Source organism: Notothenia rossii (genome assembly GCF_949606895.1).
Source record: "Notothenia rossii genome assembly, chromosome: 9".
NCBI classification, from domain to species: domain Eukaryota; kingdom Metazoa; phylum Chordata; class Actinopteri; order Perciformes; family Nototheniidae; genus Notothenia; species Notothenia rossii.
The window spans coordinates 27153203-27174603 of record NC_136907.1 but is presented as its reverse complement, the minus strand read 5'-3'; the positions used below and the strand labels follow the sequence as shown (position 1 = coordinate 27174603).

At 39.3% G+C, this 21401-nt stretch overlaps 1 protein-coding gene across 2 annotated transcripts; it reads right to left on the bottom strand.

Moving 5' to 3' along the window:
- Window positions 1-3275: 3275 nt before the first annotated feature.
- On the bottom strand, window positions 3276-19815 carry LOC307017809 (moesin-like). Of its 2 annotated transcripts, XM_079647616.1 has the most exons (13): window positions 19510-19815; window positions 10650-10733; window positions 10128-10223; window positions 9749-10023; window positions 9549-9632; window positions 9003-9149; window positions 8797-8893; window positions 8547-8710; window positions 8124-8254; window positions 7842-8002; window positions 7611-7703; window positions 5744-5974; window positions 3276-5333 (listed from the first exon to the last, which is right to left on the bottom strand). In XM_079647616.1, the coding sequence occupies exons 1-13, from the start codon at window positions 19519-19521 to the stop codon at window positions 5169-5171; spliced, it is 1740 nt and encodes a 579-aa protein (XP_079503742.1). In that variant the 5' UTR covers window positions 19522-19815; the 3' UTR covers window positions 3276-5168. The 2 variants fall into 2 exon arrangements, with proteins under 2 accessions (XP_079503742.1, XP_079503741.1); XM_079647615.1 differs by lacking the exon at window positions 19510-19815 and having other exon boundaries at window positions 10650-10766.
- Window positions 19816-21401: the final 1586 nt, after the last annotated feature.

The window sequence follows — 21401 nt, the reverse complement described above, 5'->3', positions numbered from 1 at the left end:
TCATCTTCTCCATCCATTTACATAAGTGTGATGTTAATGCTATGGGTCTGTAATTATTGGGATTAGCAGGATCCTTCCCTGGCTTATTAAATGGCAATATAACTGCCGTTTTCCAACTCATTGGTAAGACTCCGTTTCTCCAGATTTGATTAAATAGTCTCAGGACTAATTTGAATGTTTCCTCTGGTAGCTGCCGGAACATGGCATAGCATAGCTGGTCTTGTCCTGGTGCTGAGTATCCTGTACCTTGCAAAGCTATTTTAAGTTCTGCTATTGAGAAGTCTACATCAAGAGCTGAATTATCATCCCGTCTCTTTTCCCTCACATTTTCATTTTCTCTTAATACACACTCTTTTTGCTGTCTATGTTTGTCATCAAGGTGTTCCCCACTATGCACCGCAGCAAATGCCCTACCTAAACATTCTGCCTTCTCTTCATTTGACACTGCCACTTTCTCCCCATCAATCAAAGCGGGAATTTTAACCGACTTCCTTTTCCCATTCATCCGTTTAAACATCGACCATACATCCCCTAACTTCACTCCTCTTCCAATGGTGGAACAATACTCTCTCCATGACGTCTTTTTTGTGTATTTTACTGTTTTACGGGCTACTGCCCTTTTCCTTTGATAATCTGAAATATTGTCTTGTGACAAGTTTTTCTTTAAAGACCTAAATGCCTTGTTTCGTTCTTTAATAGCTCTGCTACATTCCTCATTCCACCACGGAACCACTTTCTTCCTACCCTCTGTTGTTCTTTTAGGTATAGTTTTATTTGCTGCTTCTTTAATGTGCATTGTGACTTGATTTGAGCACTCCTCTATACTTCCTTCTAATGTTAACAATTGCGCTGACTCCTTACAGTAAAGCCTAAATGTTTCCCAGTCAGCTTTACCAAAGCACCACCTGGTAAATACACTCCCTTCCTGTCTACATACCTTTGTATTGATGATTGTGAAAACTGGGTAATGATCACTTCCTATGGTAGAATCACTTTTAACATACCATTCACATGATTTAACTAACCTATCCGTCACCAGTGTGAGGTCCAAACATGATTGTGTCCCCCTATTCACGTCTATTCTTGTTTTTTGTCCATCATTAAGGCAAAACAGTGATCTTTCCTCTAGCATTTCTTCTACGACATCCCCATTACTGTCTGTTTGACTGCTTCCCCAAAGGCTGTTGTGAGCATTAAAGTCGAGAGGCTCCACGATCCGCCATTGCTGTAAAAAAGTGGTCCATTGGAGTGAACGGAGATGACATAACTCTCAGTCTATACGGCGCTGATTGGTCCATTTGGGCCAATCCGGTCATTTGTTGTTGATTTGGGTGTTCACACGTCACAGAACCCAGACAGCAAACAATGGAAAATGAGAAATCTCCAACAAGGCGTTTTGGGGCAGCATACAGTTATTTTCTGTGTTTGGTTTTACTCGCTACAGGGTGTACTTTGAGGGTTTGTGACTCTGCGGACCGTTTACATGCATAAAAACCTTCATAACACACGGGTAATAACAATAACCGGAAAAGCATGACGTGGGCCCTTTAAAGCAGACTGAGGCGTTGTTTACACGGGAACGAAACGGGTTGTGTCTGCTACTTTTCTCTTTCGTATAGCCCGTTCGTTCACACGAGGCCCTAACGGAACCGCGGAAACGGACCCCTCAAACGATAACAGGTCCCAAGGTGGATAGATCTGCGGGCGGAACGCTCTGAGGGGCCAAACGGCTCTGTGTGTACAGTGATCACTGTAGAGTTAAAGGTGGGGTAGGTAATTTTGGAGAAACCAGCTCGAGTGCGCTAGAATTTAAAATACACAGCTGGAAAAAATCTGCCACTTCCTTACAGAGCCCCTCCTCCAACACACACGAACGCGCACATGACCAATGAGGGCACGAGATAAGTTTGTGCCGAGATGGAAGGCTGACAGGCAGGTAGGCCACCCATTTATTTTAGCCGAGCCGGCTAAAATGATTGGTCGTGCTTTTGACAGTGCTACAGCTTCCACAGATGACATTTTTTTTAAATGGATTTTTTTGTCAAAGCACTGAAGATATCCATTGCTATCAAGATGTTAAGAGCATTCCATGGAATCTAACAAAAAGTGTATCTCGAGCCGGTTTCTCAAACCTACCTACCCCACCTTTAAGAGACACTTCAGGTAAATAGGGCAACATTCATTTAAAAATGGTAAGATATTACCTTAAAACTTCCCCAGTTGATTGAAGTCCACTGACATGTTTTTTTTAAATTTATATTCAAATTAGGCAGTAGGGTATCTTTTTCAATATAATTAGCATAAAAATGAAACTGATTATTGGATAAAGCCAGGTTTAAAATATGTGTTTCAGTTTGTAGACATTGAAGGTTTTGGATAAATGTAAATAAATTGTGAATATCTACTTGAAAATAAAATGTATTTTTAGCCAGGCTTTTTAGAATAAGATGATATATAAATCCGTCTATTAATGATATACAAACCCCTCTGTAGATCTTTCAAAAATATGGATAGGAATGAAACGTATGACAAAAAGACACTCAAGCTATTAGTAAAACACCTAAAGGTAGGGTATGTAAGTTTGAGAAACCGACTCGAGATCGTTACAATTTGAAAATACATGACCGGAGAAAATCTGCCACTTCCTTATAGAGCCCCTACTCCAACACACACGAACGCGCACATGACCAATGAGGGCACGAGATAAATGTGTGCACAGATGGAAGGCTGACAGGCAGGTACGGCTAAAAGGATTGGTCGTGCTTTTTACAGTACTACGGCTTCCACAGATGACATTTTTTTATGGATTTTTTGTCAAAGCACTTAAGATATTCATTGCTATCGGGATGTTAAGAGCATTCCATGGAATATAACAAAAAGAGTATCTCGAGCCGGTTTCTCAAACTTACATACCTTTAAACTAATACATTTTACTATGCAATTCACCAAGAAGATTATTTATTTTAAGACTATTTTCAAGTTTTTTGTATTGTAGCGGGGCATTATACAATGCAAACTTTTGTTGAAATTATGAGATTTCATCCAACAAATATAGACGAAGTTAGTAAAAGAAACACCTACTGTAAATGTATTTTTTTTATGTTTTATTTCAACTATTCTGAACAAAGGCATGTCATAGAAGCAAAATACCCCAAAAATGACATGTATGTCATGATGCTTATGTAATACCACTAAATGAACTGGTTTTATACTTCATTCATCACAGACATAAAGTAGTTAAAAGTAAAAGTAAGGAAATATTCAGGTGAAGAATGTACAGTTCAATTTGACTTTTATTCGTTGGTAAAAGGAAGACTTGAAGCAGCAAGATCTGATGAAAAACTTGGACAAGGCACTGTCTCTAGATTTACAAAATTATGACTCAGCCCTTTTTTAATTCAAGACAAAATATTGAGAAGCATCTTCTAATGCATTTCTTTTTCAGACATGACTCGGGTACAAAGTACACTTGATTCTTCAAAGAAGGCAGTCAATACACGGTGCTTCAGGTATAACATACAGTGCAGCATTATAAAAGTAACTGTTGAAGGCATGGAAAGCTATTTAAAATAGTAACAACTGCATTTTATCTCATGGCACATACACAAACTAGACCACGCAATGGGTGAGAATACTGAGTATCAAAATGCATATCGGTACAAATGACAATAACATTAAAAAAAATCTAAAATACATTTACTTTAAACTCGCAAAATAATGTAAATAAATCTTTCAAACACTAATTTCTAAAAAATCTGACAACAACCAAACCCCTTAATATTTCTGAAGCCGAAACGAATCAGGAGAAATGCTGAAAGAAATTATGTACATTTGTATGCAAAATGTTTAGGCCTGGTTTGATATTTCCCTTCATGGTATTTTGCCTGTCTTTAGCAACATGCCATAGTTTTCTCGAGCTTCTGGCTGTTCATTGGTCCTGTCCCAGGCTCTGGGGTGTTGCTTGTTCCTTCAGCAGAGAGCTGTTCAATTACAAAAAATACTGTTTTCCAAATCCTGTTCCTTCACAATCAAAAGTACTTCTAGGTTTTATAATACACAAATATCCTCAGTGGTGTCTGCTTTCCACCTCAAAATTATATCACTTCTGCCAAATCCAAATGACAAAAATCAAATACAAACAGTATATCAAAGATGCATGCAATGGAAATCATGTCCAGAAAGCTTTCTTGAGTCATTGGTTTTCCAGTGCATGTATAATGAAATTATGTAACTCTATGCATTAGATTCTATGAAAACAAAAGCCAACTTGACTTGTAACGACTACAGTGGGATTCCTTATGCTGTATGAGTTATATCTATGCATTCTGATTATCAAAAACCTCCTCACTGATAAGCAGTATTAAAACATAAAAGCATAGCAATAAAACTACGGTAAAGCTCTTAAAGAGACAGTGAAATCAACTTCAAATTATGTTTTTAATTGAATGCTGACTAAATAATATGTATTGGCACTGAATAACAGCAACATAGATTGGCAAACTGACTGTTCAGAAATGTAAAAACAGACAAAATAATTTAAATGGTATCGATTTTTAATATCTCCTTGGGGTGTAAATACTGAATGATTTGTAACAGTAGGCAAATCCAGAATACACTCAAATTATAAATTGGCAAAAAATAATACTGCTCTAAAACTGCTCCACATAAACACATAACAGTGCGTTTGGGTTTAAACTGAGCATCAGATCATAATAACATCCAGCTTGCTGTGAAGAACCGTTGCATGTGTGCAGCAGGAAAATGTCGACAGGGTTAGAGACCACTCAGAAAAAGGGACTGGTCTCTGAGCCTTTTATTTTGAAATCATGATACAAAAAGGCGACAGAAATATATAAAGAAATTAAAAATGCTAACTCAATGTGTCATGAAATGAGGCGTGAGCACATTATTCAAATGCTACATTAACCCCTTGTGAGGAATGTACTAATAAAATACAGTATGTCCCTTTTCAACCAGTGACTTGCCTAAATTCAAAGTTAGGAATGATAACAAATGGAGTATTTTCCCGATCCATGTTTGTACACTGTGCTGTGCTTGTGCAACCATGTCATGATGTGGATCTGATTTATTTGGGCAGGGGGGAACAGCTCGTGTGAGGCAGGACTGCAGTCCAGCTGTGTGGGCTTTAGCGGTGCTGAGCGAGCGCATCACATGCACTCAAACTCGTCGATGCGCTGCTTGGTGTTTCCTGAGCGGATCTGTCTGAGGGTCTTGTACTTGTCTCGCCCCGCCTTCATGTTCTCCGCGTGGATCATGTCGTTCACCGTCTTCTTGCTCTCATCCCGAGCGTTGGCCAACTCTGAGCTCAGAGCCTGAAAACACAGTCACCGCAGAATTAAAACAGCTCACAGGAGGGTGCCAAAAGAGCATAAGGGCCCAATGGGCCAATGTTTTTACTGATCTGCCCAAAAGTCCATTTTCGTTTTTCTCAGAATGCTGACTTAATTGCAGAATTCCCAGAGAAATCATATTTGGGTAGATTTGAAAAATAAAAATCACATATTTCCTTTATGATCCTCCATATATAATAAACACACAATACACTTTAGAAAATCAATACAATATGATGGATTCACCCTCTGAGTCTACTTTAAGAGAAGCGCAAGCGTCCCCTAAAGTGCATTTATATTTCCTACTTACAAATCATCACATACACCCATCACAACATGGGCGTATGTGAATGTTCCGTATAATCATGTATGAGATATGAGGGAGGACTTACGAGTAGATGTTTCTGCAGGCGCTCGTTCTTCTCGGCCTCGGTCATGCGCTCCTCCTCGCTGCGGTCCTGGAACGCCACCTCCGCCCCGAACTCGGCGCTGGCCTCGGCGCTGCTCTCGTCGTTCTCCTCGTCCTCGTTCTCCTCGTTCAGGGGCTCCTGAATGTGAGCCACCATCACTTTGCTTTTCAGCTCTTCTTTGGTCTTCTCCAGGTCCTCCTGCACCATGACGGCCTGAGAGAAGAGAGACAGAGCCAATTATGTCATTTATAGGGCTGGCTAACATTTTGACAGAGAGTGTATGGATAGAAATGTGTGTCAAAAATACTAACAACAAGTCATTCTGATTCTATTCATTCATTCAGAAAGCCACACAAATTAAAAGTCCTCTATCCAATGTTTTTGGAATACATTTCTCTGTGGGTCCAACAATGATTTTCCTAATAATTGCCTGTGGAGCAGCTTCAGGCTCGATACTTTCACAAGTAATAGTTTTAAAATTCTATATTTTCTGGCTTTGATAGAGACGCTCGTAAGTATTAATTTAATTCCCCCAGGCTTTGAAAATTAGATTTTATATGTTTTCGATTTGGTGGCATTGCCCTTTAAATCTGCTGAAAAAATGACTGAGGGCGACTGTGGCTGTGAGGGAGTGCGGTCGTCTTTCAACCAGAAGGTTGTGGGTTCGATCCCAGCCCATGCAGTCAACATGTCGATGTATCCTTGGGCAAGATATTTAACCCTGAGTTGCTCCCGATGGCATGGCCAACGTTGTGTGAATGTGTGAATGTTAGGTCCTAGAGTAAGGTACACTGCTCTGTATGGATGGGTGTGAATGGGTGAATGACATGTAGTATGTAAAGCACTTTGAGGGGTCTTAAAGACTGGATAAAGCGCTATATAAGTACAGTCCATTTACCATTACTGACGAAATGTAACTGACCAGAGTTCCATAAGCAGCTAGGAATCAGAGCCTATTCTGAGTAAGACTGGAATTTGAACTGGAACTAAAGTGTTTTCCAAAAAGGCACAACATGGAAACCACCACTTAACATAGCATTCTTTTAAAAGGCAGGATATCATATTAGCGCAATAGAGTTATGGCAGGATTTACTTAACTTGAAGACAGCCGTCACCCCCCCCAAACAGCATGAGTCACACTGCTCAAAAGAATGTCAGGGCTGGGCTGGCACACATTGGTCTTCACCAAAAAAGACAAGAGGCAAGCTGTGAGCTTTAACCCCTCCCCCAGAAACACACCACAACAAGGCCTCAGGAATGTCTGCCCCTCACCGTGCCACCAGGGAGGGGGAGGGTGGGGGGACACCGTCAGCAACACTGAGCTCAGTTTGAATGCCAATATAGCTGACCACCAAACACTGGTGCCTTTAACTTCTATTTGTGATGCCATTTGGCTTCACAAAAAGCAGTGCTGCAACTCATTAATTCACTTTTACCTTCTTCAAAATGGGCTCTATTATGTTTTTGGGGGTTTCCCATATAAGTTGTATAGTTTTTGTGCATGTTAAGGGTCTGCAAAGTCTAAAATCCCAAAGTTCCCTCCAGAGTGAGTTTCTCTCCCACAAAATATATTTAACCAGAGAATCATCACAGTAACCTAGCTGTCGTTCTCACTTCTCACCACACGATGGCCATAACACATATTTAGAGGGCAAGAGGGGAAGGAAGAAGACATGTGTCTGTGTAACTGTAACTACCTATTAACGCTGCTAAGTCTACACTACACATGAGTTCTAAAAACAGAGGCTGAGACAGTAGTACTCTCCTTTGTACCTTTAATGTTGCAGTCATTGTAATACAAAAAAGAATAATATTGGGTTACCACAAAAAGTAGGATTACAGATCATACCTTCTGTTGCCACTCCACTGCCTCATCCTCCTTCTTTTTCTTGGCATCCTCCAGGAGGGAGATCTTCGAAGTCAGGTCGGCCAACTCTGTCGCCTAAAAGGACATTTTCTTTTAGATATTTGAAATATTTGAAGCATTGGAACACATTTAATTGAAATCGGAAAAAAAAGCCTTACATATTTCGAGTTTCAATTCCTATGGTTAGACTATTATTGTTTTGTGTTAACTGACCAGGTGTTCCTGGTTCTTCATCTGGTTCTCTGACTGCTGCAGCAGGGCTGACTTGGCGTCCTCGGCGCTCTTCAGATCGTTCTCCAGACGTCCAGCCTCCTGCTGAGCGCTCTTCCTCTCCACCTCCAGCTCCAGAGCCCTGTGCGTCTGCTCCTCCAACTCTGTGCACACACACACACGAACAGAGGAACACTAAATGTCAGCATCATGTCAGAAATAAACCCTGTCACATTTGATTACAGTGCACACACGATCCTTTCTTTAAATCTCACAGTAACCCACCTTCTTGGGCTTTTTTCGTCTGCTCCTCGATCTGCCTTAATCTCTCCATCAGGTCCTCCTTTTCCTTTTCAATCTTTTCCTTTTCTTTTTCGGCAACTTCTCGTTTCCTCTTTTCATTCTCCAGAAGAGCTCTAGTTGTAGTCAACGTAAACAAAAGGTATTGAATTATACAGAAATGATGATCATATGAGCAGAGGATCACCATATTATACACAGGGTATTTATATATATATACTCATCTACACATAACCAGCAAAGACCTGACCCTCTTATTGACATTTTAAAAGCAGGCCATATAGGTCTATAACAAACTGTGGTGATTACATTTGGTACATTTTCAGTTGAAGGGTATTTCCTGATTTTTCTAAATGGCTTCTAAGGTAGCACAGTGTACTGTCGCAGATAACAGTTTGTATCCCTTACCTCTCCATCTTCTTGTGATTCTTCTCCTCCCTGGCCTGAGCCTTCATCTGCTGCACTTCAATAGTGTCAGGTTTGCGGCGGCGCATGTACAGCTCATGGTTTCCCATGCAAAGAGCCAGGATGCGCTTGTTGATGCGCAGCCTCGGAGCGTAGAATACAAAGTCCTAAAACACACGTTACAGATTTGTATTAGTAGGAGTAATGCATAGACAGGTGATTTATACATTGCTCATATTAAGGGTTTACATACAGGAGCTTTCTTGTCAATTGGTTTAATGACAAACTTCTTGTCATTGAAGGAAATGTTCCTGATTTCACTCCAAGGGAATCCAATTTTGGGCGTCATTCTGTTGAAGACATTGCAAATATAACATTTCTGGGTCAGATGCATTACATTTAAAACATGAAAAACCCACTGATAATGCTAATCACTTGCATTTATGTGGAATCACTTACTTGTCATTCTGTTCATAAATGTTAAGCCCCAAAGCGTCCACTCCCAACCACAGCTCCGTTCCTTTCTTGTTCTTGATGTTGAAATAGTTGACTCCGTACATCTCCAGATCTTGAGCGATCTTCAGATACTCCATCATGGACTCCTCTCTGTGGAAAACAAAGTGTTTGCGTTGCTATAACAGTTTCAAAAATCACACAAAACGCAAGATCTCCAGCCCATATAAAGGGAATTGCCTTTCCATGATATTAACAGTTTGGACACAATGTCAAGAACGACCCTTTTACCTTCCCAGAGACAAGACATAGCTGAGATCATTTGTTAGCTAACAACAGCATGGTATGTTGATGTGTATTTGGTTTGCTATCCCAACACTTCACTGTTAAGGTTTCCTGAACACCCTGCCAACTGGCAATAATTGGTTCAGTTTAAAGAAAAAAGGTATCAGTGAAAGCTGTAGATTACACGCTTGTCATTTTACAGTGAACTGCTTTCAGCAAAGATGTTTTCTTCAATCATTTAGTGTTCACTTGTGTGTAAGCTGTTACCTCATCATGCTCTTGTGTTCTTCGTGCCACACTTGAATCCTCTCCTCCCATTGGTCCTTGTTGAGCTTGTGTTGGTCCAAAACTCTGAAAACCAAGACATCCAAGTGTCAGAAGTCATGCAGAGAAACACATCTTGTACAAAGACGCTGGGCGAAAGGTGACATTTATCCTGTGGATACGGTGACATAAACCTGTGTTACCTCTGAGGGAGCAGCTGTTCACCGGACAGATAGCCTGGGGTGTGCACTTCCTTGTTGTAGTCAGCATACTTGGCCTGCACGGCGTAGGAGGCCAGGAGCACTGCTGTCTCTGGAGGGCAGTAGATGTCGTCATTTAGGATTCCCTCCTTCACCTGCAGGAAGAACAGCCGCTGTGTGGCGTCCTGGATTAACTCCTCTGTCACATCCTCGGGGAAGAACTTGGCACGGAACTTAAAAAGCAGTGGGCTTTCCTTCCTCACATCCTGGGCGGTCACCTTAAATTAAACGGGACACAGGTGAGGTTTAACTTCTGTTCACAGAATCAGGTAAAGCAAAGTAGTTCAATTTTGACAAAGAATGTCAGAACTGTGTTAGCTACCTTCTTATTGAGCTTGAGCCATGTAGAGAAGCCCTTTGTATCCTGGTATTGGAGTCCAAAGTACCAAACCTCTCGAAGACCGATGGTCTTAACAACCTGAAAATATAACAGAAGTATTCATAATGGGCCTCCTCACCAGAACATTAGTACACTCTGTTCTATAACAGGTCTATGAACCAGGCAACAGGTGCAGTTTGTTTTATTCACACTAACAAACATCCAACACAAAGACAACAAACGAACCTCCTAACCCTTCATGGGACAACAATATAAAAACAAATAAATGAAAAATGTTACGTTATGAATGCATTTTGCTGTACTTTATCGATATTGCAGTAATATATGCAATGTTTTGTTTAAATGTACTTCATTGACTGTAATAATTGTTATATTCCTAATAATAAGTTATACAACTATTTGGGCAATAGGTATAACTTGTGCTTCCAAATTATATTTCATTAAAATATGTGTTTCTCTCATCAGAAAGCATAACACTGGTGACAAGTTATCACTTTTTCATACCTGGTCAAAGAGTTGTTTCCCCGTTGTGTTTGGCTGAATGGCGAACTCCAGTTCAGCATCCATCGTGGTGACTCTTACACTGATCTGAGGGAAAAAACACATCCAAGAAATTAACAATTTCATACACTATAACTCTATATAGACAGCATTGTAGATAAAGTAAACGTATCCCACATAAATCATGGTGTTATTATGAATCTTGAACAGAGATTTTTCTGACTTTTGTTTCCAAAAAAATTACTCCAAAACTAATGACCAACGTATAAATGATGTTTGAACATTTAGCCTTTAATAAAACAAAAAAAGAACCATGTTTCTTTACTTACATTTACAATGAATATCATTTGAAAATGTCCCACAGTTGCCACCTAGTGGTAATAGACCAGAATTCAATCTACAGATTGCCACAAATAATGTATAAAGGTTACATCATGACTTATGATTCTACTTATTTTAAAATGAGCTGTTGGGAAGGTTTGAAATAAACCTGGCTTTGCACAAGCAGCAAAGGTGTACCCACCCACAACCATCAGTGCACACACTCACACAGTACTGTGAACACTCAGCCAACCACACCATCATCACATCAACAAAAAATCATTTGATGTGTGTATTAATTATGAACAGAAACGTGTCTCAGAGTCCCGCAGCGTGTGGGACAAAAGTGCCAATCAGACTCTGTCTCAGTATAGAGCGTATCTACAGGAAGTAACCACATCCTCTGGTGGCTGCGAGGCACTGCTGCTGAACACTGAGCTCTCATGAGAGTCGCCTACATCCTGTCATGTATCAAGCAACCTGTCAGATTTCTGGTAAGCTAGTCGCCTTGAATAGAATGTGTTAGGTAGCGCACTATGTTACAGCCAGTTCATTAACAGAGGCCTTTCTTATTTAATGGACTGTTTGTATATTAAAAAGAGGGATATGTTGAGTACTATATGAATATATTTCACCTTAAAGTCCCTTGCCCGGAGAATAAACTCATTCTGTAATGAGTAAACTGACAGTGTAGGCATTTTTCATTTTCTCTGTCCTCTAGATGGAAAACAGCAAACATGTCTGTGGGGAAATAACTGTGCAGGCTGAGGCCCACGCCGGCGCTGAACAACAATGGTATGCATTATTTCCCAGTTGCGGGGCTGATTAGAGTTGCGTTCTTTCCCATACATGTCAGCAGGACCCCATTCACTGCTCAGGATACTTGCCCCTCTTGTCACTTCCTGTCATCACCAGCAGAAAGAGCTGTAGCCAGACCTACTGTAGAACCTGGGCGTACACACTGAACTCTGAGACAGATGCCTCAAGTCATCTAGACATACCACTCTTTAAACTTCTGTGAACATTTTTTCATTAGTGTAGATAAGAGTTCAGTTTGTGACCACCCTGTTGTTTCATTTCCTCTGTCAGTGTGACTAATTCTGCATAAGAAGGAACTGCACTCGTACATTTTCTGCCTGGTTAGGGTGTGTCTCTCATGGCCTGAATTCAAAAACACTTAACACACTATTATTAGCACATGCTCTAAAACCCCCTCCCAGGCCCACGTGTCAAGTTTCCATGACCTATTCTTAACTTTATTTTATCACAGCAGGACCATTAACAGCTTTTACAAAGGAACAGCTATGTATATTTTCATGCATATCTCAAATCCAATTTTGTTGTACTGACTGTGTGAAATCTTGGTTTATTGTATAACATCTAACAAGGGGTTAGGTAGGTCTTCAAATTGGCTATTTGTCTGACAGTAGGTTTACGGAAAAAATGTCAAGCCAAATTGAATTAAACTTGGCGAAAGTGTGTAGCATGGACCAAGGAGGAGACAATTAAAATGACATTGAAAGAAAGGGCATTTACTGCAGTCATATAGTGTTGGAATCATTAGAAATATGTATTCACATGGGCATTTGGCCTTAATGAAATTTTTTTTTTTTTAAATCCTAAATAGTAACCTTTTTGACCAACAGCAGGCTGACATTGCACATATCTACATTCATTCATTCACTTGCATGGATTTGGATGCAGATCAACAATGCATTAAATCCATATTATCAACAAGTAGGCAAATTAAGTTAGACCTAATATCAGTATAATTACAACTGATTAGTATTCGTACTAGTTGTAATGCTGAACACTAAACCAATGAATCAGCAGAGATAAAACTCAGCATATATTATTTCTCAGTAGTGCACCACTTTGTTTTATATGATATAGCTATCAAGAATAACGCAAAAATGGAGAAGTAAACCCACATGGGAACTGGGAAACACCCATTGTTACCTTATTAGTTAGAGGAAGCAAAACCACTGGAACTGACAATGAGGGTTTGGTTCAAGCAGTACAACCCAGGGCTAGGCAAGTGTTATAAGAACAGTAAGATAACACTTTTTTTACTCAGATGTTCAAAATTCATATGCATGTGAACTTCCGCTTTTTATTGAAAAACAATGTTACAGGAAGGACATTAATCGTAGAAATGTTCTCTGGGAATCCTTGATGTCCCGGCATTCAGCCACGCCCCTTACATTCCCACCCCAGTGCTATCTGTGTGTGCCGCTCACAATCAAAGCTATGACGACATGAAGATACCGCAAAGTGGTTTCATTAGCAATAGAATTGTTGGCTCGGGAGCATCCTTATGTATGTGGATGCTGACAGGATACGTAAGTAGGATGGTCAATATCTAGTACTATACTAATTTGACTCTACAAACAATACAAGGCAAGGTTTATGCGAGAGGTCAACTGAGCTTATTAGCACAGGCCATGCATTTAAAGACTATCTTATTTGTGGCACATATATAACAAGTTGCTATACACAACGGTATCTGAGTCAAACTGACTAATGCTATGCACAACAGTCGTACAAGGTCAGCAACTACGCTTCACATCTCTTAACAATGGATCCACCCTGGTTACCACAGCAACCATGCTACTGACATCTACCACCACCCTATCCACAGCCTGTCTGAAAGACGATGTGTGGATTTTAGAGGCTACAAAATAATGATCCACTTAGGAGACAAAATAAATGAAAGGTTTAAGGAGGTGGAACAGTTGTGTGTCAGAATTTGGTACAGATATTTCCACTTTAACCTTGTCACATACAGTTAACAGCTATGCAGTGATGCGAAGCTGTGAAAATGTGCAGTGATGAACACATCTGTGAGAGGCCCAGCATAACACCCCTCATTGCTTGCAGCTAATAATTAAAATAAAATCATGTGGAAAGACTTTTGAGCAAGACAATAAGCATGATTATGTCCTCAGAATACAATATACAGAGAATCCTCTCTGATACAGTCATGTTTTTTCAGTGAGCTGAAAAAAATACGTTCTCAAAAAGCAATTAAGATCCTACTACTAAAAACAGCAGTTCTCCTTTTTCTTGAATCTGTTCTCATCCTGTCTACTATCCAGATTAGCCTGTGCTGGTGGGCCTTGAAGGATAACATAGAAGAATCAGGTTGGGTGACAGGAAGAGGGAGGATGTAGAAGAGGAGTTTTCTCCCTAAGCAGGGGAACAGTAAACACAAAGGGCAAGGGGTCTTTTATAACCGTTTCCCACGACCACTTTAAAAAAAACAATTAAATGTCAAGAATGATAAAGTAGCTTTCTAAAAAATGTGTGGTAGAGGCTGCTGTTTCATCCTTTCCAATATTCTATGTCCTTTGGATGTATTCTCACATCATGGTTGTTCTCTCTATTGTAGAGTTTTTGGGCCTGTCATTTCATTATATTCCCCAAGGCTTGAATTGGCCCGGTCCGCGCCAATTTCCCAGGTTTTTTTTAAAATAATGTTGATAAAGACCCTATAATAGTCTGTCAAGTAAAAATGACAGAACACTAGAATAAGGGAGAATTTTGCTCATAATTGATGCTGAAATTTGGTAGCACAAGGCACATTTTGGAGATTGTGTCTCAAATGCGAAAGCACTAACGAGAACTCAGTTGACATTACCTTGTGATAAAAAAAATTGTAATCTGGATCAAGCCCAAAAATGCTGTCGTGACGATCTGTTTGCCAGCACACTTGGCCTTATTGACTATGTTGCCTGGGCTGCTCTGGGTGATGACATATTGCCTTCCTTCTGACCTGCTGCCCTGCATTTGTTTGCTAATCGTGCCTGCCATCATGTTGCCAATTGTAAGCCTCCTTCCAGGCTGAAGACTTATCTTTTTGCCGCTGTTTTTAATTGGAACATTTGGGGCTAGTAACCCCAGGGAATCAGTGTCTGGGGACTTTGTCCTGGCTGGTTTCTCTGTGTATGCTGCTCAGGACGTATGTGCCATACAAGCGTACACAGCTCATGTTCGGAGAAACCTTAAAGAAAGGCATCAGTAAAGTGGAACTTATGTGTGAACTATTCATATCTTAAACTGCACTGTAACTTTTTATTCATGTACTTTTTCTTTTAATGTTTATTTTATTATCTTTTCTTTTTAATGACTGTTTATAAATGCCTTTGTCTGAATGTCTTTCATTTTTGTAAAGCACCTTGAATTGCCTTGTGTTGAAAGGTGCTATATAAATAAACTTGCCTTGCCTAATGACCAAGTAAGGACCGTTTTATCCGGACTGGTTGTGACTGCCAACTCTGCTTTTGGGTTCAAATCAAACCTTTTGGTCACAGCCATACACAAAAATATGTAGACCCAAAAAAAGGAAGACTATATTCTCTAATTCACATTTACATGTACCTGATGACATTTATTCTAATGCAAATTCCTGCAGTCCCATCAATACGATGTCCACTGGCAACAGTTCTCTCAATGCAGACATATTAACAGTACAATAGCCTCCAACTATATTTGTGTAGTAATGACTTAACACACAATGTTTACCAAACAAGACATCTAGTGATACAAACCACAGGCTATTCTATTAGCAGTATGAAGTGATGCAAAATTATGTTGGCTAATGATTTTGCTAATGACCTGCTTATGATTTTATTTAGTTATGTAATGTTCACAGTTTACATTTCACTGTCTTGAAGGTTGTACTAGACACTTGTATTATCATAACATAGGGGCCATTGTCAATTCAAGATGGATGTAGGACTGCCCTCTTTAATCAGTCATGTTGGTCTTACAATTGATTTATTTATTTAGTCAATATGTTGATGTTAAGCTTTATATGCTGAATGACTGATTTCCAAGAAACTTATGAGAATATCTCTGGTATACTTCCGATTTAAAAGTGGTTCTCTTGCAATTTCTTTGTAGAGAAACACACTTTCTGTGTTTTAACTCAACAAATTGATTATTTGACAAACCGTATAAATGGAGATTATTTCAAATAAAAATAATAACATCTACACAGAAAACAAGGTGAACACGTCTTTTCAATCCGAAAACAACTACAGAATAAAGTAACAACAAGGAACTTACTTTTAGAAGTCAGATTTTCTCACAACCTCATAACAGTAAATATTGAACTATTTGTGTAAAGACCCCAGAACTTCTGATTGTAGTTTGTCCAGCAGCTCTGCCTCTACACACTGTTAATCTGCTCTGCTATGTGCACTACACACTCTTGTAATCCCCTGCTTGCATACCGCTGGGTCTTTCCATTCACCATTTCTCCATAGCCACACTTGTTAATAGTTTGGTCCTCCAAACAAGAAAACGGCTTCTGTCGTGAATTCAACAAAACGGACAAAAATGGTAAGTTATAGGCTCAAGTTCTGTGTGCTAGTTTTTGTTGATAAAAATATGTTTACAGTTAATATAATGAACTTAATTAAACAGTTGGGAACAATGAAGAACTGGTTAAAAACAGGCTGGTTCTCTGCTGTAGGCTACTTAAACTAAAATGCTCCTATTGTTCAAACAGCAAGAAGGAAAATAAGAGAAACTGTTACTGTTGTCAAGGCCTGTTCAGCATTTCAGTCAGTGAACTGGAAAGAAACGCTTCATAACAACATTCGGTAATTTCTAACAATAAAACTAAACAGAAAACGTTTAAAGGCTTTTAAAGTAATTATGGCAAAAATGGCAGATTTAAGAGGTAACTTTAAGTATATCGGGTGTGCTTTGCTAGAAGATCCTTAGAATATTATGAGATGCAGAAACACGTCACAGCTACATCTAAAAAATATAAAAGCAAAACGAATACCCACTAAATGAAAAATACCACTGACAATCAGAGAGTTAAACACTTGACTTTTTTTACAATACAATCTAATGTGGAGCATGGCATCAGAGGACCTGCTAGAGGAAAGCAGGGAGGAGAACAGCTACACTGTGATGTGAAAGTCCTTATAAGGCTGCAGGCAAGGAAATTAGCAGAGAGGAACTGATGTAAGAGCAGAAACTTTGAGTCACAACATGACTTCCTTTGGAAGCCTAAGCACTGCCGAGAGGAGTCCAGCAAAGTCAGAGTTTCGCAATAATAATTGCTTTTGTGAAATGTCAAGACTTGTGTAGTTAACACTGAATAAATCGCCAGAACAGCTGATGGAAAACGATTTTCTAAGCCATGAAATGTACTCCTTGAGCTGGCTTGCTGTGGGTGTGACTACAAATCTGGGAAACAACTTTCCCTGGGTGCAGAGTGAGCTCTGTATCATTTGCTGGATCAGTGTGTGAAGCTTCCTTCTTTCATACGCCTTGCATCATCACATGACGGTGACAAAAGATTTACTCAAGGAAAACAGACCACTAATTAAAATGTCTAGGTGCGATGACTTAGCAGCATATAGTCTGATGTATTTAGGCTTTGCTGCATCATGCACAAAAGTGACAATATAACCACACCTTATTTTATATGTTTACATTGGAAACACATCATAAGCTGCCCATATTGAATATAAGAATTGTTATCTAAAATATATCCCAAAATGCTTTTTGGTCACGTTATTGTCCCTGTTTGTTTAGAAAACTTCAATGCTTCCTCTTGAACATGTATTCTGTCCACTACTGGTTTCCTCTTTTCAAACTCTTTATTTTGTACAGGCAAATGTCTCTGCTATACAGCTGCACTGTCCCTGTGCTTGTGAACAGATCGTGACTGACAAACAGATTCTGTAGAGGTCATTGGGGTCCCAGCTGTTACCTCAGTAGCTGCTACACACTGCTACAGGCCACTACTCTGGTGTTGTTGAGGCTACAAGCATCCCTCTGAAAGATTTAGACCAAAGACTGACACTGAGCTAAGGACTTAAAACACATATAAAGATTATAGAAACACAGGGGGAAAAAGGAACCATTTAATGCTATTCAATTTAGGTGCGATGCGAAATGTCTGACCCTCGCCCTTCCAGGAGACTGAATACTGTTCTGATCAATTTTGTTTCAGTGCTAAAAATGTACCCAATTATTGCTAATAACTACGGTAATTAATCACTTGCCCCACAAGGATCATTTGACTTACACAACGTTTAATCCTTTAATCATATTATCCTGTAAAGTTTATTTTTAAATGATGATATGATTATAGGGATTGTTCTTTAAAGATACACTTTAAATGCCAGTATGCTATGACATTTTTTCAGGTTGACAGATGGATAAAAGATTGAGGAAGTACTAGCAGAAAGAATGCTGCAGGATGAAAGCAGCCATAGCCCTCCTTACCATTTGTACTTGTACTTTGGAAGTGCAAGAGTTCACAAGTTAAGGTGAATGATGTCAACAGTGATAACATACACATGTATGCAAGTTTGAACAATTATGCTGTTACTAAAAATAACCTAGCGTCACATCGCTCAAAATGATGAGTTTTTTTATAATGTGGATGAATTGTGAGTTTAAGGCATATACCCAGGGAGTAATAATCTGAAGCGGCTCCATTGAAAATGAAAACTAATAAAGTGACTTAATGAATTGCAGCGTTTACCCTGTCATCTAAATGGCTTTGTACTTCATCTAATGGCCCATGAGTGACTCTTAATGTTCTTTTTATCAGAGTGTGCATGTGGTTATCACATCTCCGAGCAGACTGTGGATGAGAAGGACTGCACACAGATTTCACTCTCTATTTTATCTTAATTCCACAAATATTATGCTGAGTCAAAGCCTAAGTGTTGCTTTCATAAGGGGCGAACCATGCAATGAGTTACTGTTAGACTCACTTTCACTTCTGTTTGTCACTGGTGAAGGCCTAAACCGGAAACATTGGGCTTTTCCTGTTCTGATGCTGTTTGAATTAAACAAAGAGACATCACTGTGTGCGGCCATCCTTCTCTTTGTTCAAAGATACACCAGCAAAAAAAATCTATAAATCTATGGGTGCTTCTTCATTTAGTATCACAGGACAGAGAAACGTTACTCCTAATAGTACCATAAAGGCATACTAGTTCTTAGAGGCTCCCCTTTTGCCCCCTCCCTGTTGTAAGTTTGCCTCCATTTGCTCCACGTTTGGGCAGCACAGCTGGCGTGAATGACAGTTCAAATCCTTCCTTGTACTGAAAAGGAGGCCTAGCTAGTTTGCTACTGCAGGCCACACAGCGGCTTCCGCTCAAAGCCGATTCTCTAAATGAAATGTCGGTCTCTATATTTGTGTAAAGAGGCTTATAGTAAAGTTACAACGTGTCGCATTGAGCCCAAAAGTCTGAATGAATTCTGTGATTAAAGGCGCTACATTTTAATGAACAAACAGGCGGGAGCGCGCACGGGCACACACATAACGGAAAGTACCCCGTTATTCCTCGGGTGCGTCTGAAGGGATGTAAAGGATGCTAAAATGCTCTAATATGTAACAGAAATGCAATTAGGCTTATTTGAAGGCTAATACACTATATTAAGTAGTCTATTGGTGTCAAACAATGAGTCACAACTCTCTTTTTCTTGCGATAATGGAGACAGAAACAGAACAAATACGGCAGTTTTCACATGATAGGGTTATAGCAGTTTTCATTCTTACCGTCTTCGGCATCTTTCCTTTCTTCTACGTCCGGTTCACGTTTGATAAAAAAGTTAATAAATCAGACGAGCAGCGGAAAACTTTTTCCCATCAGAACAACGGCGCCAATCTAACGCCTTCCGGTCGCGAGGACACAATCGTTACTTCAAGCTTTACAACGAGGGACTATTTTCAACCTTACTGGCGTATGAGTCTTTTTTTCTTTGTTTAGCCTTAAAGTGAAATGGACTGGAGCTTGATTTCCTGCTAACGGTACCCCAGACTGCAAGACCACACCCAGGCCGATGACAGGACAGCGGCCAGCCAGACAGAAAGAGAGGCTTCATGCCGACTGACTCCGCCTCAGCAGCCGCATCATCGCGGCTGCAGTGCTGCCTCTACTGCAGACAAAAAGTATTTCTTAAAAGACGATAGAATTGTAATTAGGAGGACATTTGTATACACTTTAAAGGTGATGGAATTGATACAAGTATTGTTTCCTTTTTTTTTTATTCAAATGTCACATTCACAAGAAGAAATAGACTGACTAAACCAAATGTTGCACATTTGTACTTAGAAGTACGTCAATATGGCACCAGTATATATATTTAAAAAAAAGAAGGGAATCTAAAAACAAATGTGTATTTGATGAATATTTTACTCGTAATGTAACCTTTTGTTTTTATCACTATTTTCTTCATATTTATTTATTTGTATATATTTGTATTGTGTATAGTACCTGTGAACTCCTGATGTCAATGTGTTGTGTGTATATATTGTTTGAATAAAGGAAAAATATAAATACTGCAGCGAAAAAACTAACACACATTTCACTACATAAAATGTATCCCATTAAAATTACAAATTACCTTTACTTCTAAACACGTTTTCTTTACTCTTAAATTCATTTATATAATATGCTATAATTATTTCATTGTAATGTCCCTGTGTTTAATATATCTTACTTATTTTAAACCAATAATGTTTTTTGGACCACTTAGCACCACGACTTAATGGTCGTTTTGAAAGCATGAAGAATTGAATTGAACAGTAAAAAAAAAACCTTAACTAAGCATCACAATATAAAAGAACATTTCTGTAACCTGATATTTAGCCTAGATGTATTAATTTATCAAACACCAGAATATCAAATGCCAATAAATACAACAGAAAGGAATTACCAATGAAATATTACTTAAGTGTATTATACAGGACAGGAAAACAAGGTAAATGCATTCTACTTTTACGTTTGATACATTAAGTAGCCTTCTTTACTGATAGTACTTAATTCTACTAAAGAAACACGTGGAATTCAGGACTTTCACTTGAAAAAGACTATTGTATTGTAGGACCTTCGTATTTCCACTTTTACTTGAACAAAGGATCTGAGTACTTAATCTGAGTAAATTTGATTTGTGGTTTATAGAAGGGGTCTTTTGGGATGAACTACCTATGCTAGCATAGAATACAAATGTTACTGAGAGAGTGGAACATATGTGTTTCTGGAGTCAATATTTTTATTTTAAGAGATCTTTATTCACATTGTGTGGTTGATTAAGGCTGGGAGAACGCTACCGGTGTCGGTACCAGATTTGTTCGGGGTATTATGTGTTCGGGGGCCGTCTCTTACCAATGACGTCACGCATTGTACGCATTGTGATTGGCTGTACGGTAATTTACCCAGGGGTGCTCGGGGGCAAATCACATCTACAGATCATGATGAACCGAATTGAATTATTCCTATGCTCCTAGCGTGTGAAAATGTTTGTGAAAAAGATGTTAAAAAAAACATGAAAACGGAGCAATGGCTGTACGCCATTGGCTGTACGGCAACTCAAGAGGACCATCATACACGGTCAAATTCCGAACATTTAAACATAGCCTACACTTCATTCTTTACTTTGTCCGTTATT

Excerpts from the sequence above, each read along its gene's own strand:
- LOC307017809 (XM_079647615.1), bottom strand. The coding sequence starts at position 10,751 with ATGTGTTTTTTCCCTCAGATCAGTGTAAGAGTCACCACGATGGATGCT. Across the intron at positions 10,024-10,127 it reads GGCTCAAGCTCAATAAGAAG|GTGACCGCCCAGGATGTGAG; the intron begins GTAGCTAACACA and ends GTTTAATTTAAG. Across the intron at positions 8,003-8,123 it reads GACGAAAAAAGCCCAAGAAG|AGTTGGAGGAGCAGACGCAC; the intron begins GTGGGTTACTGT and ends GTGTGTGCACAG.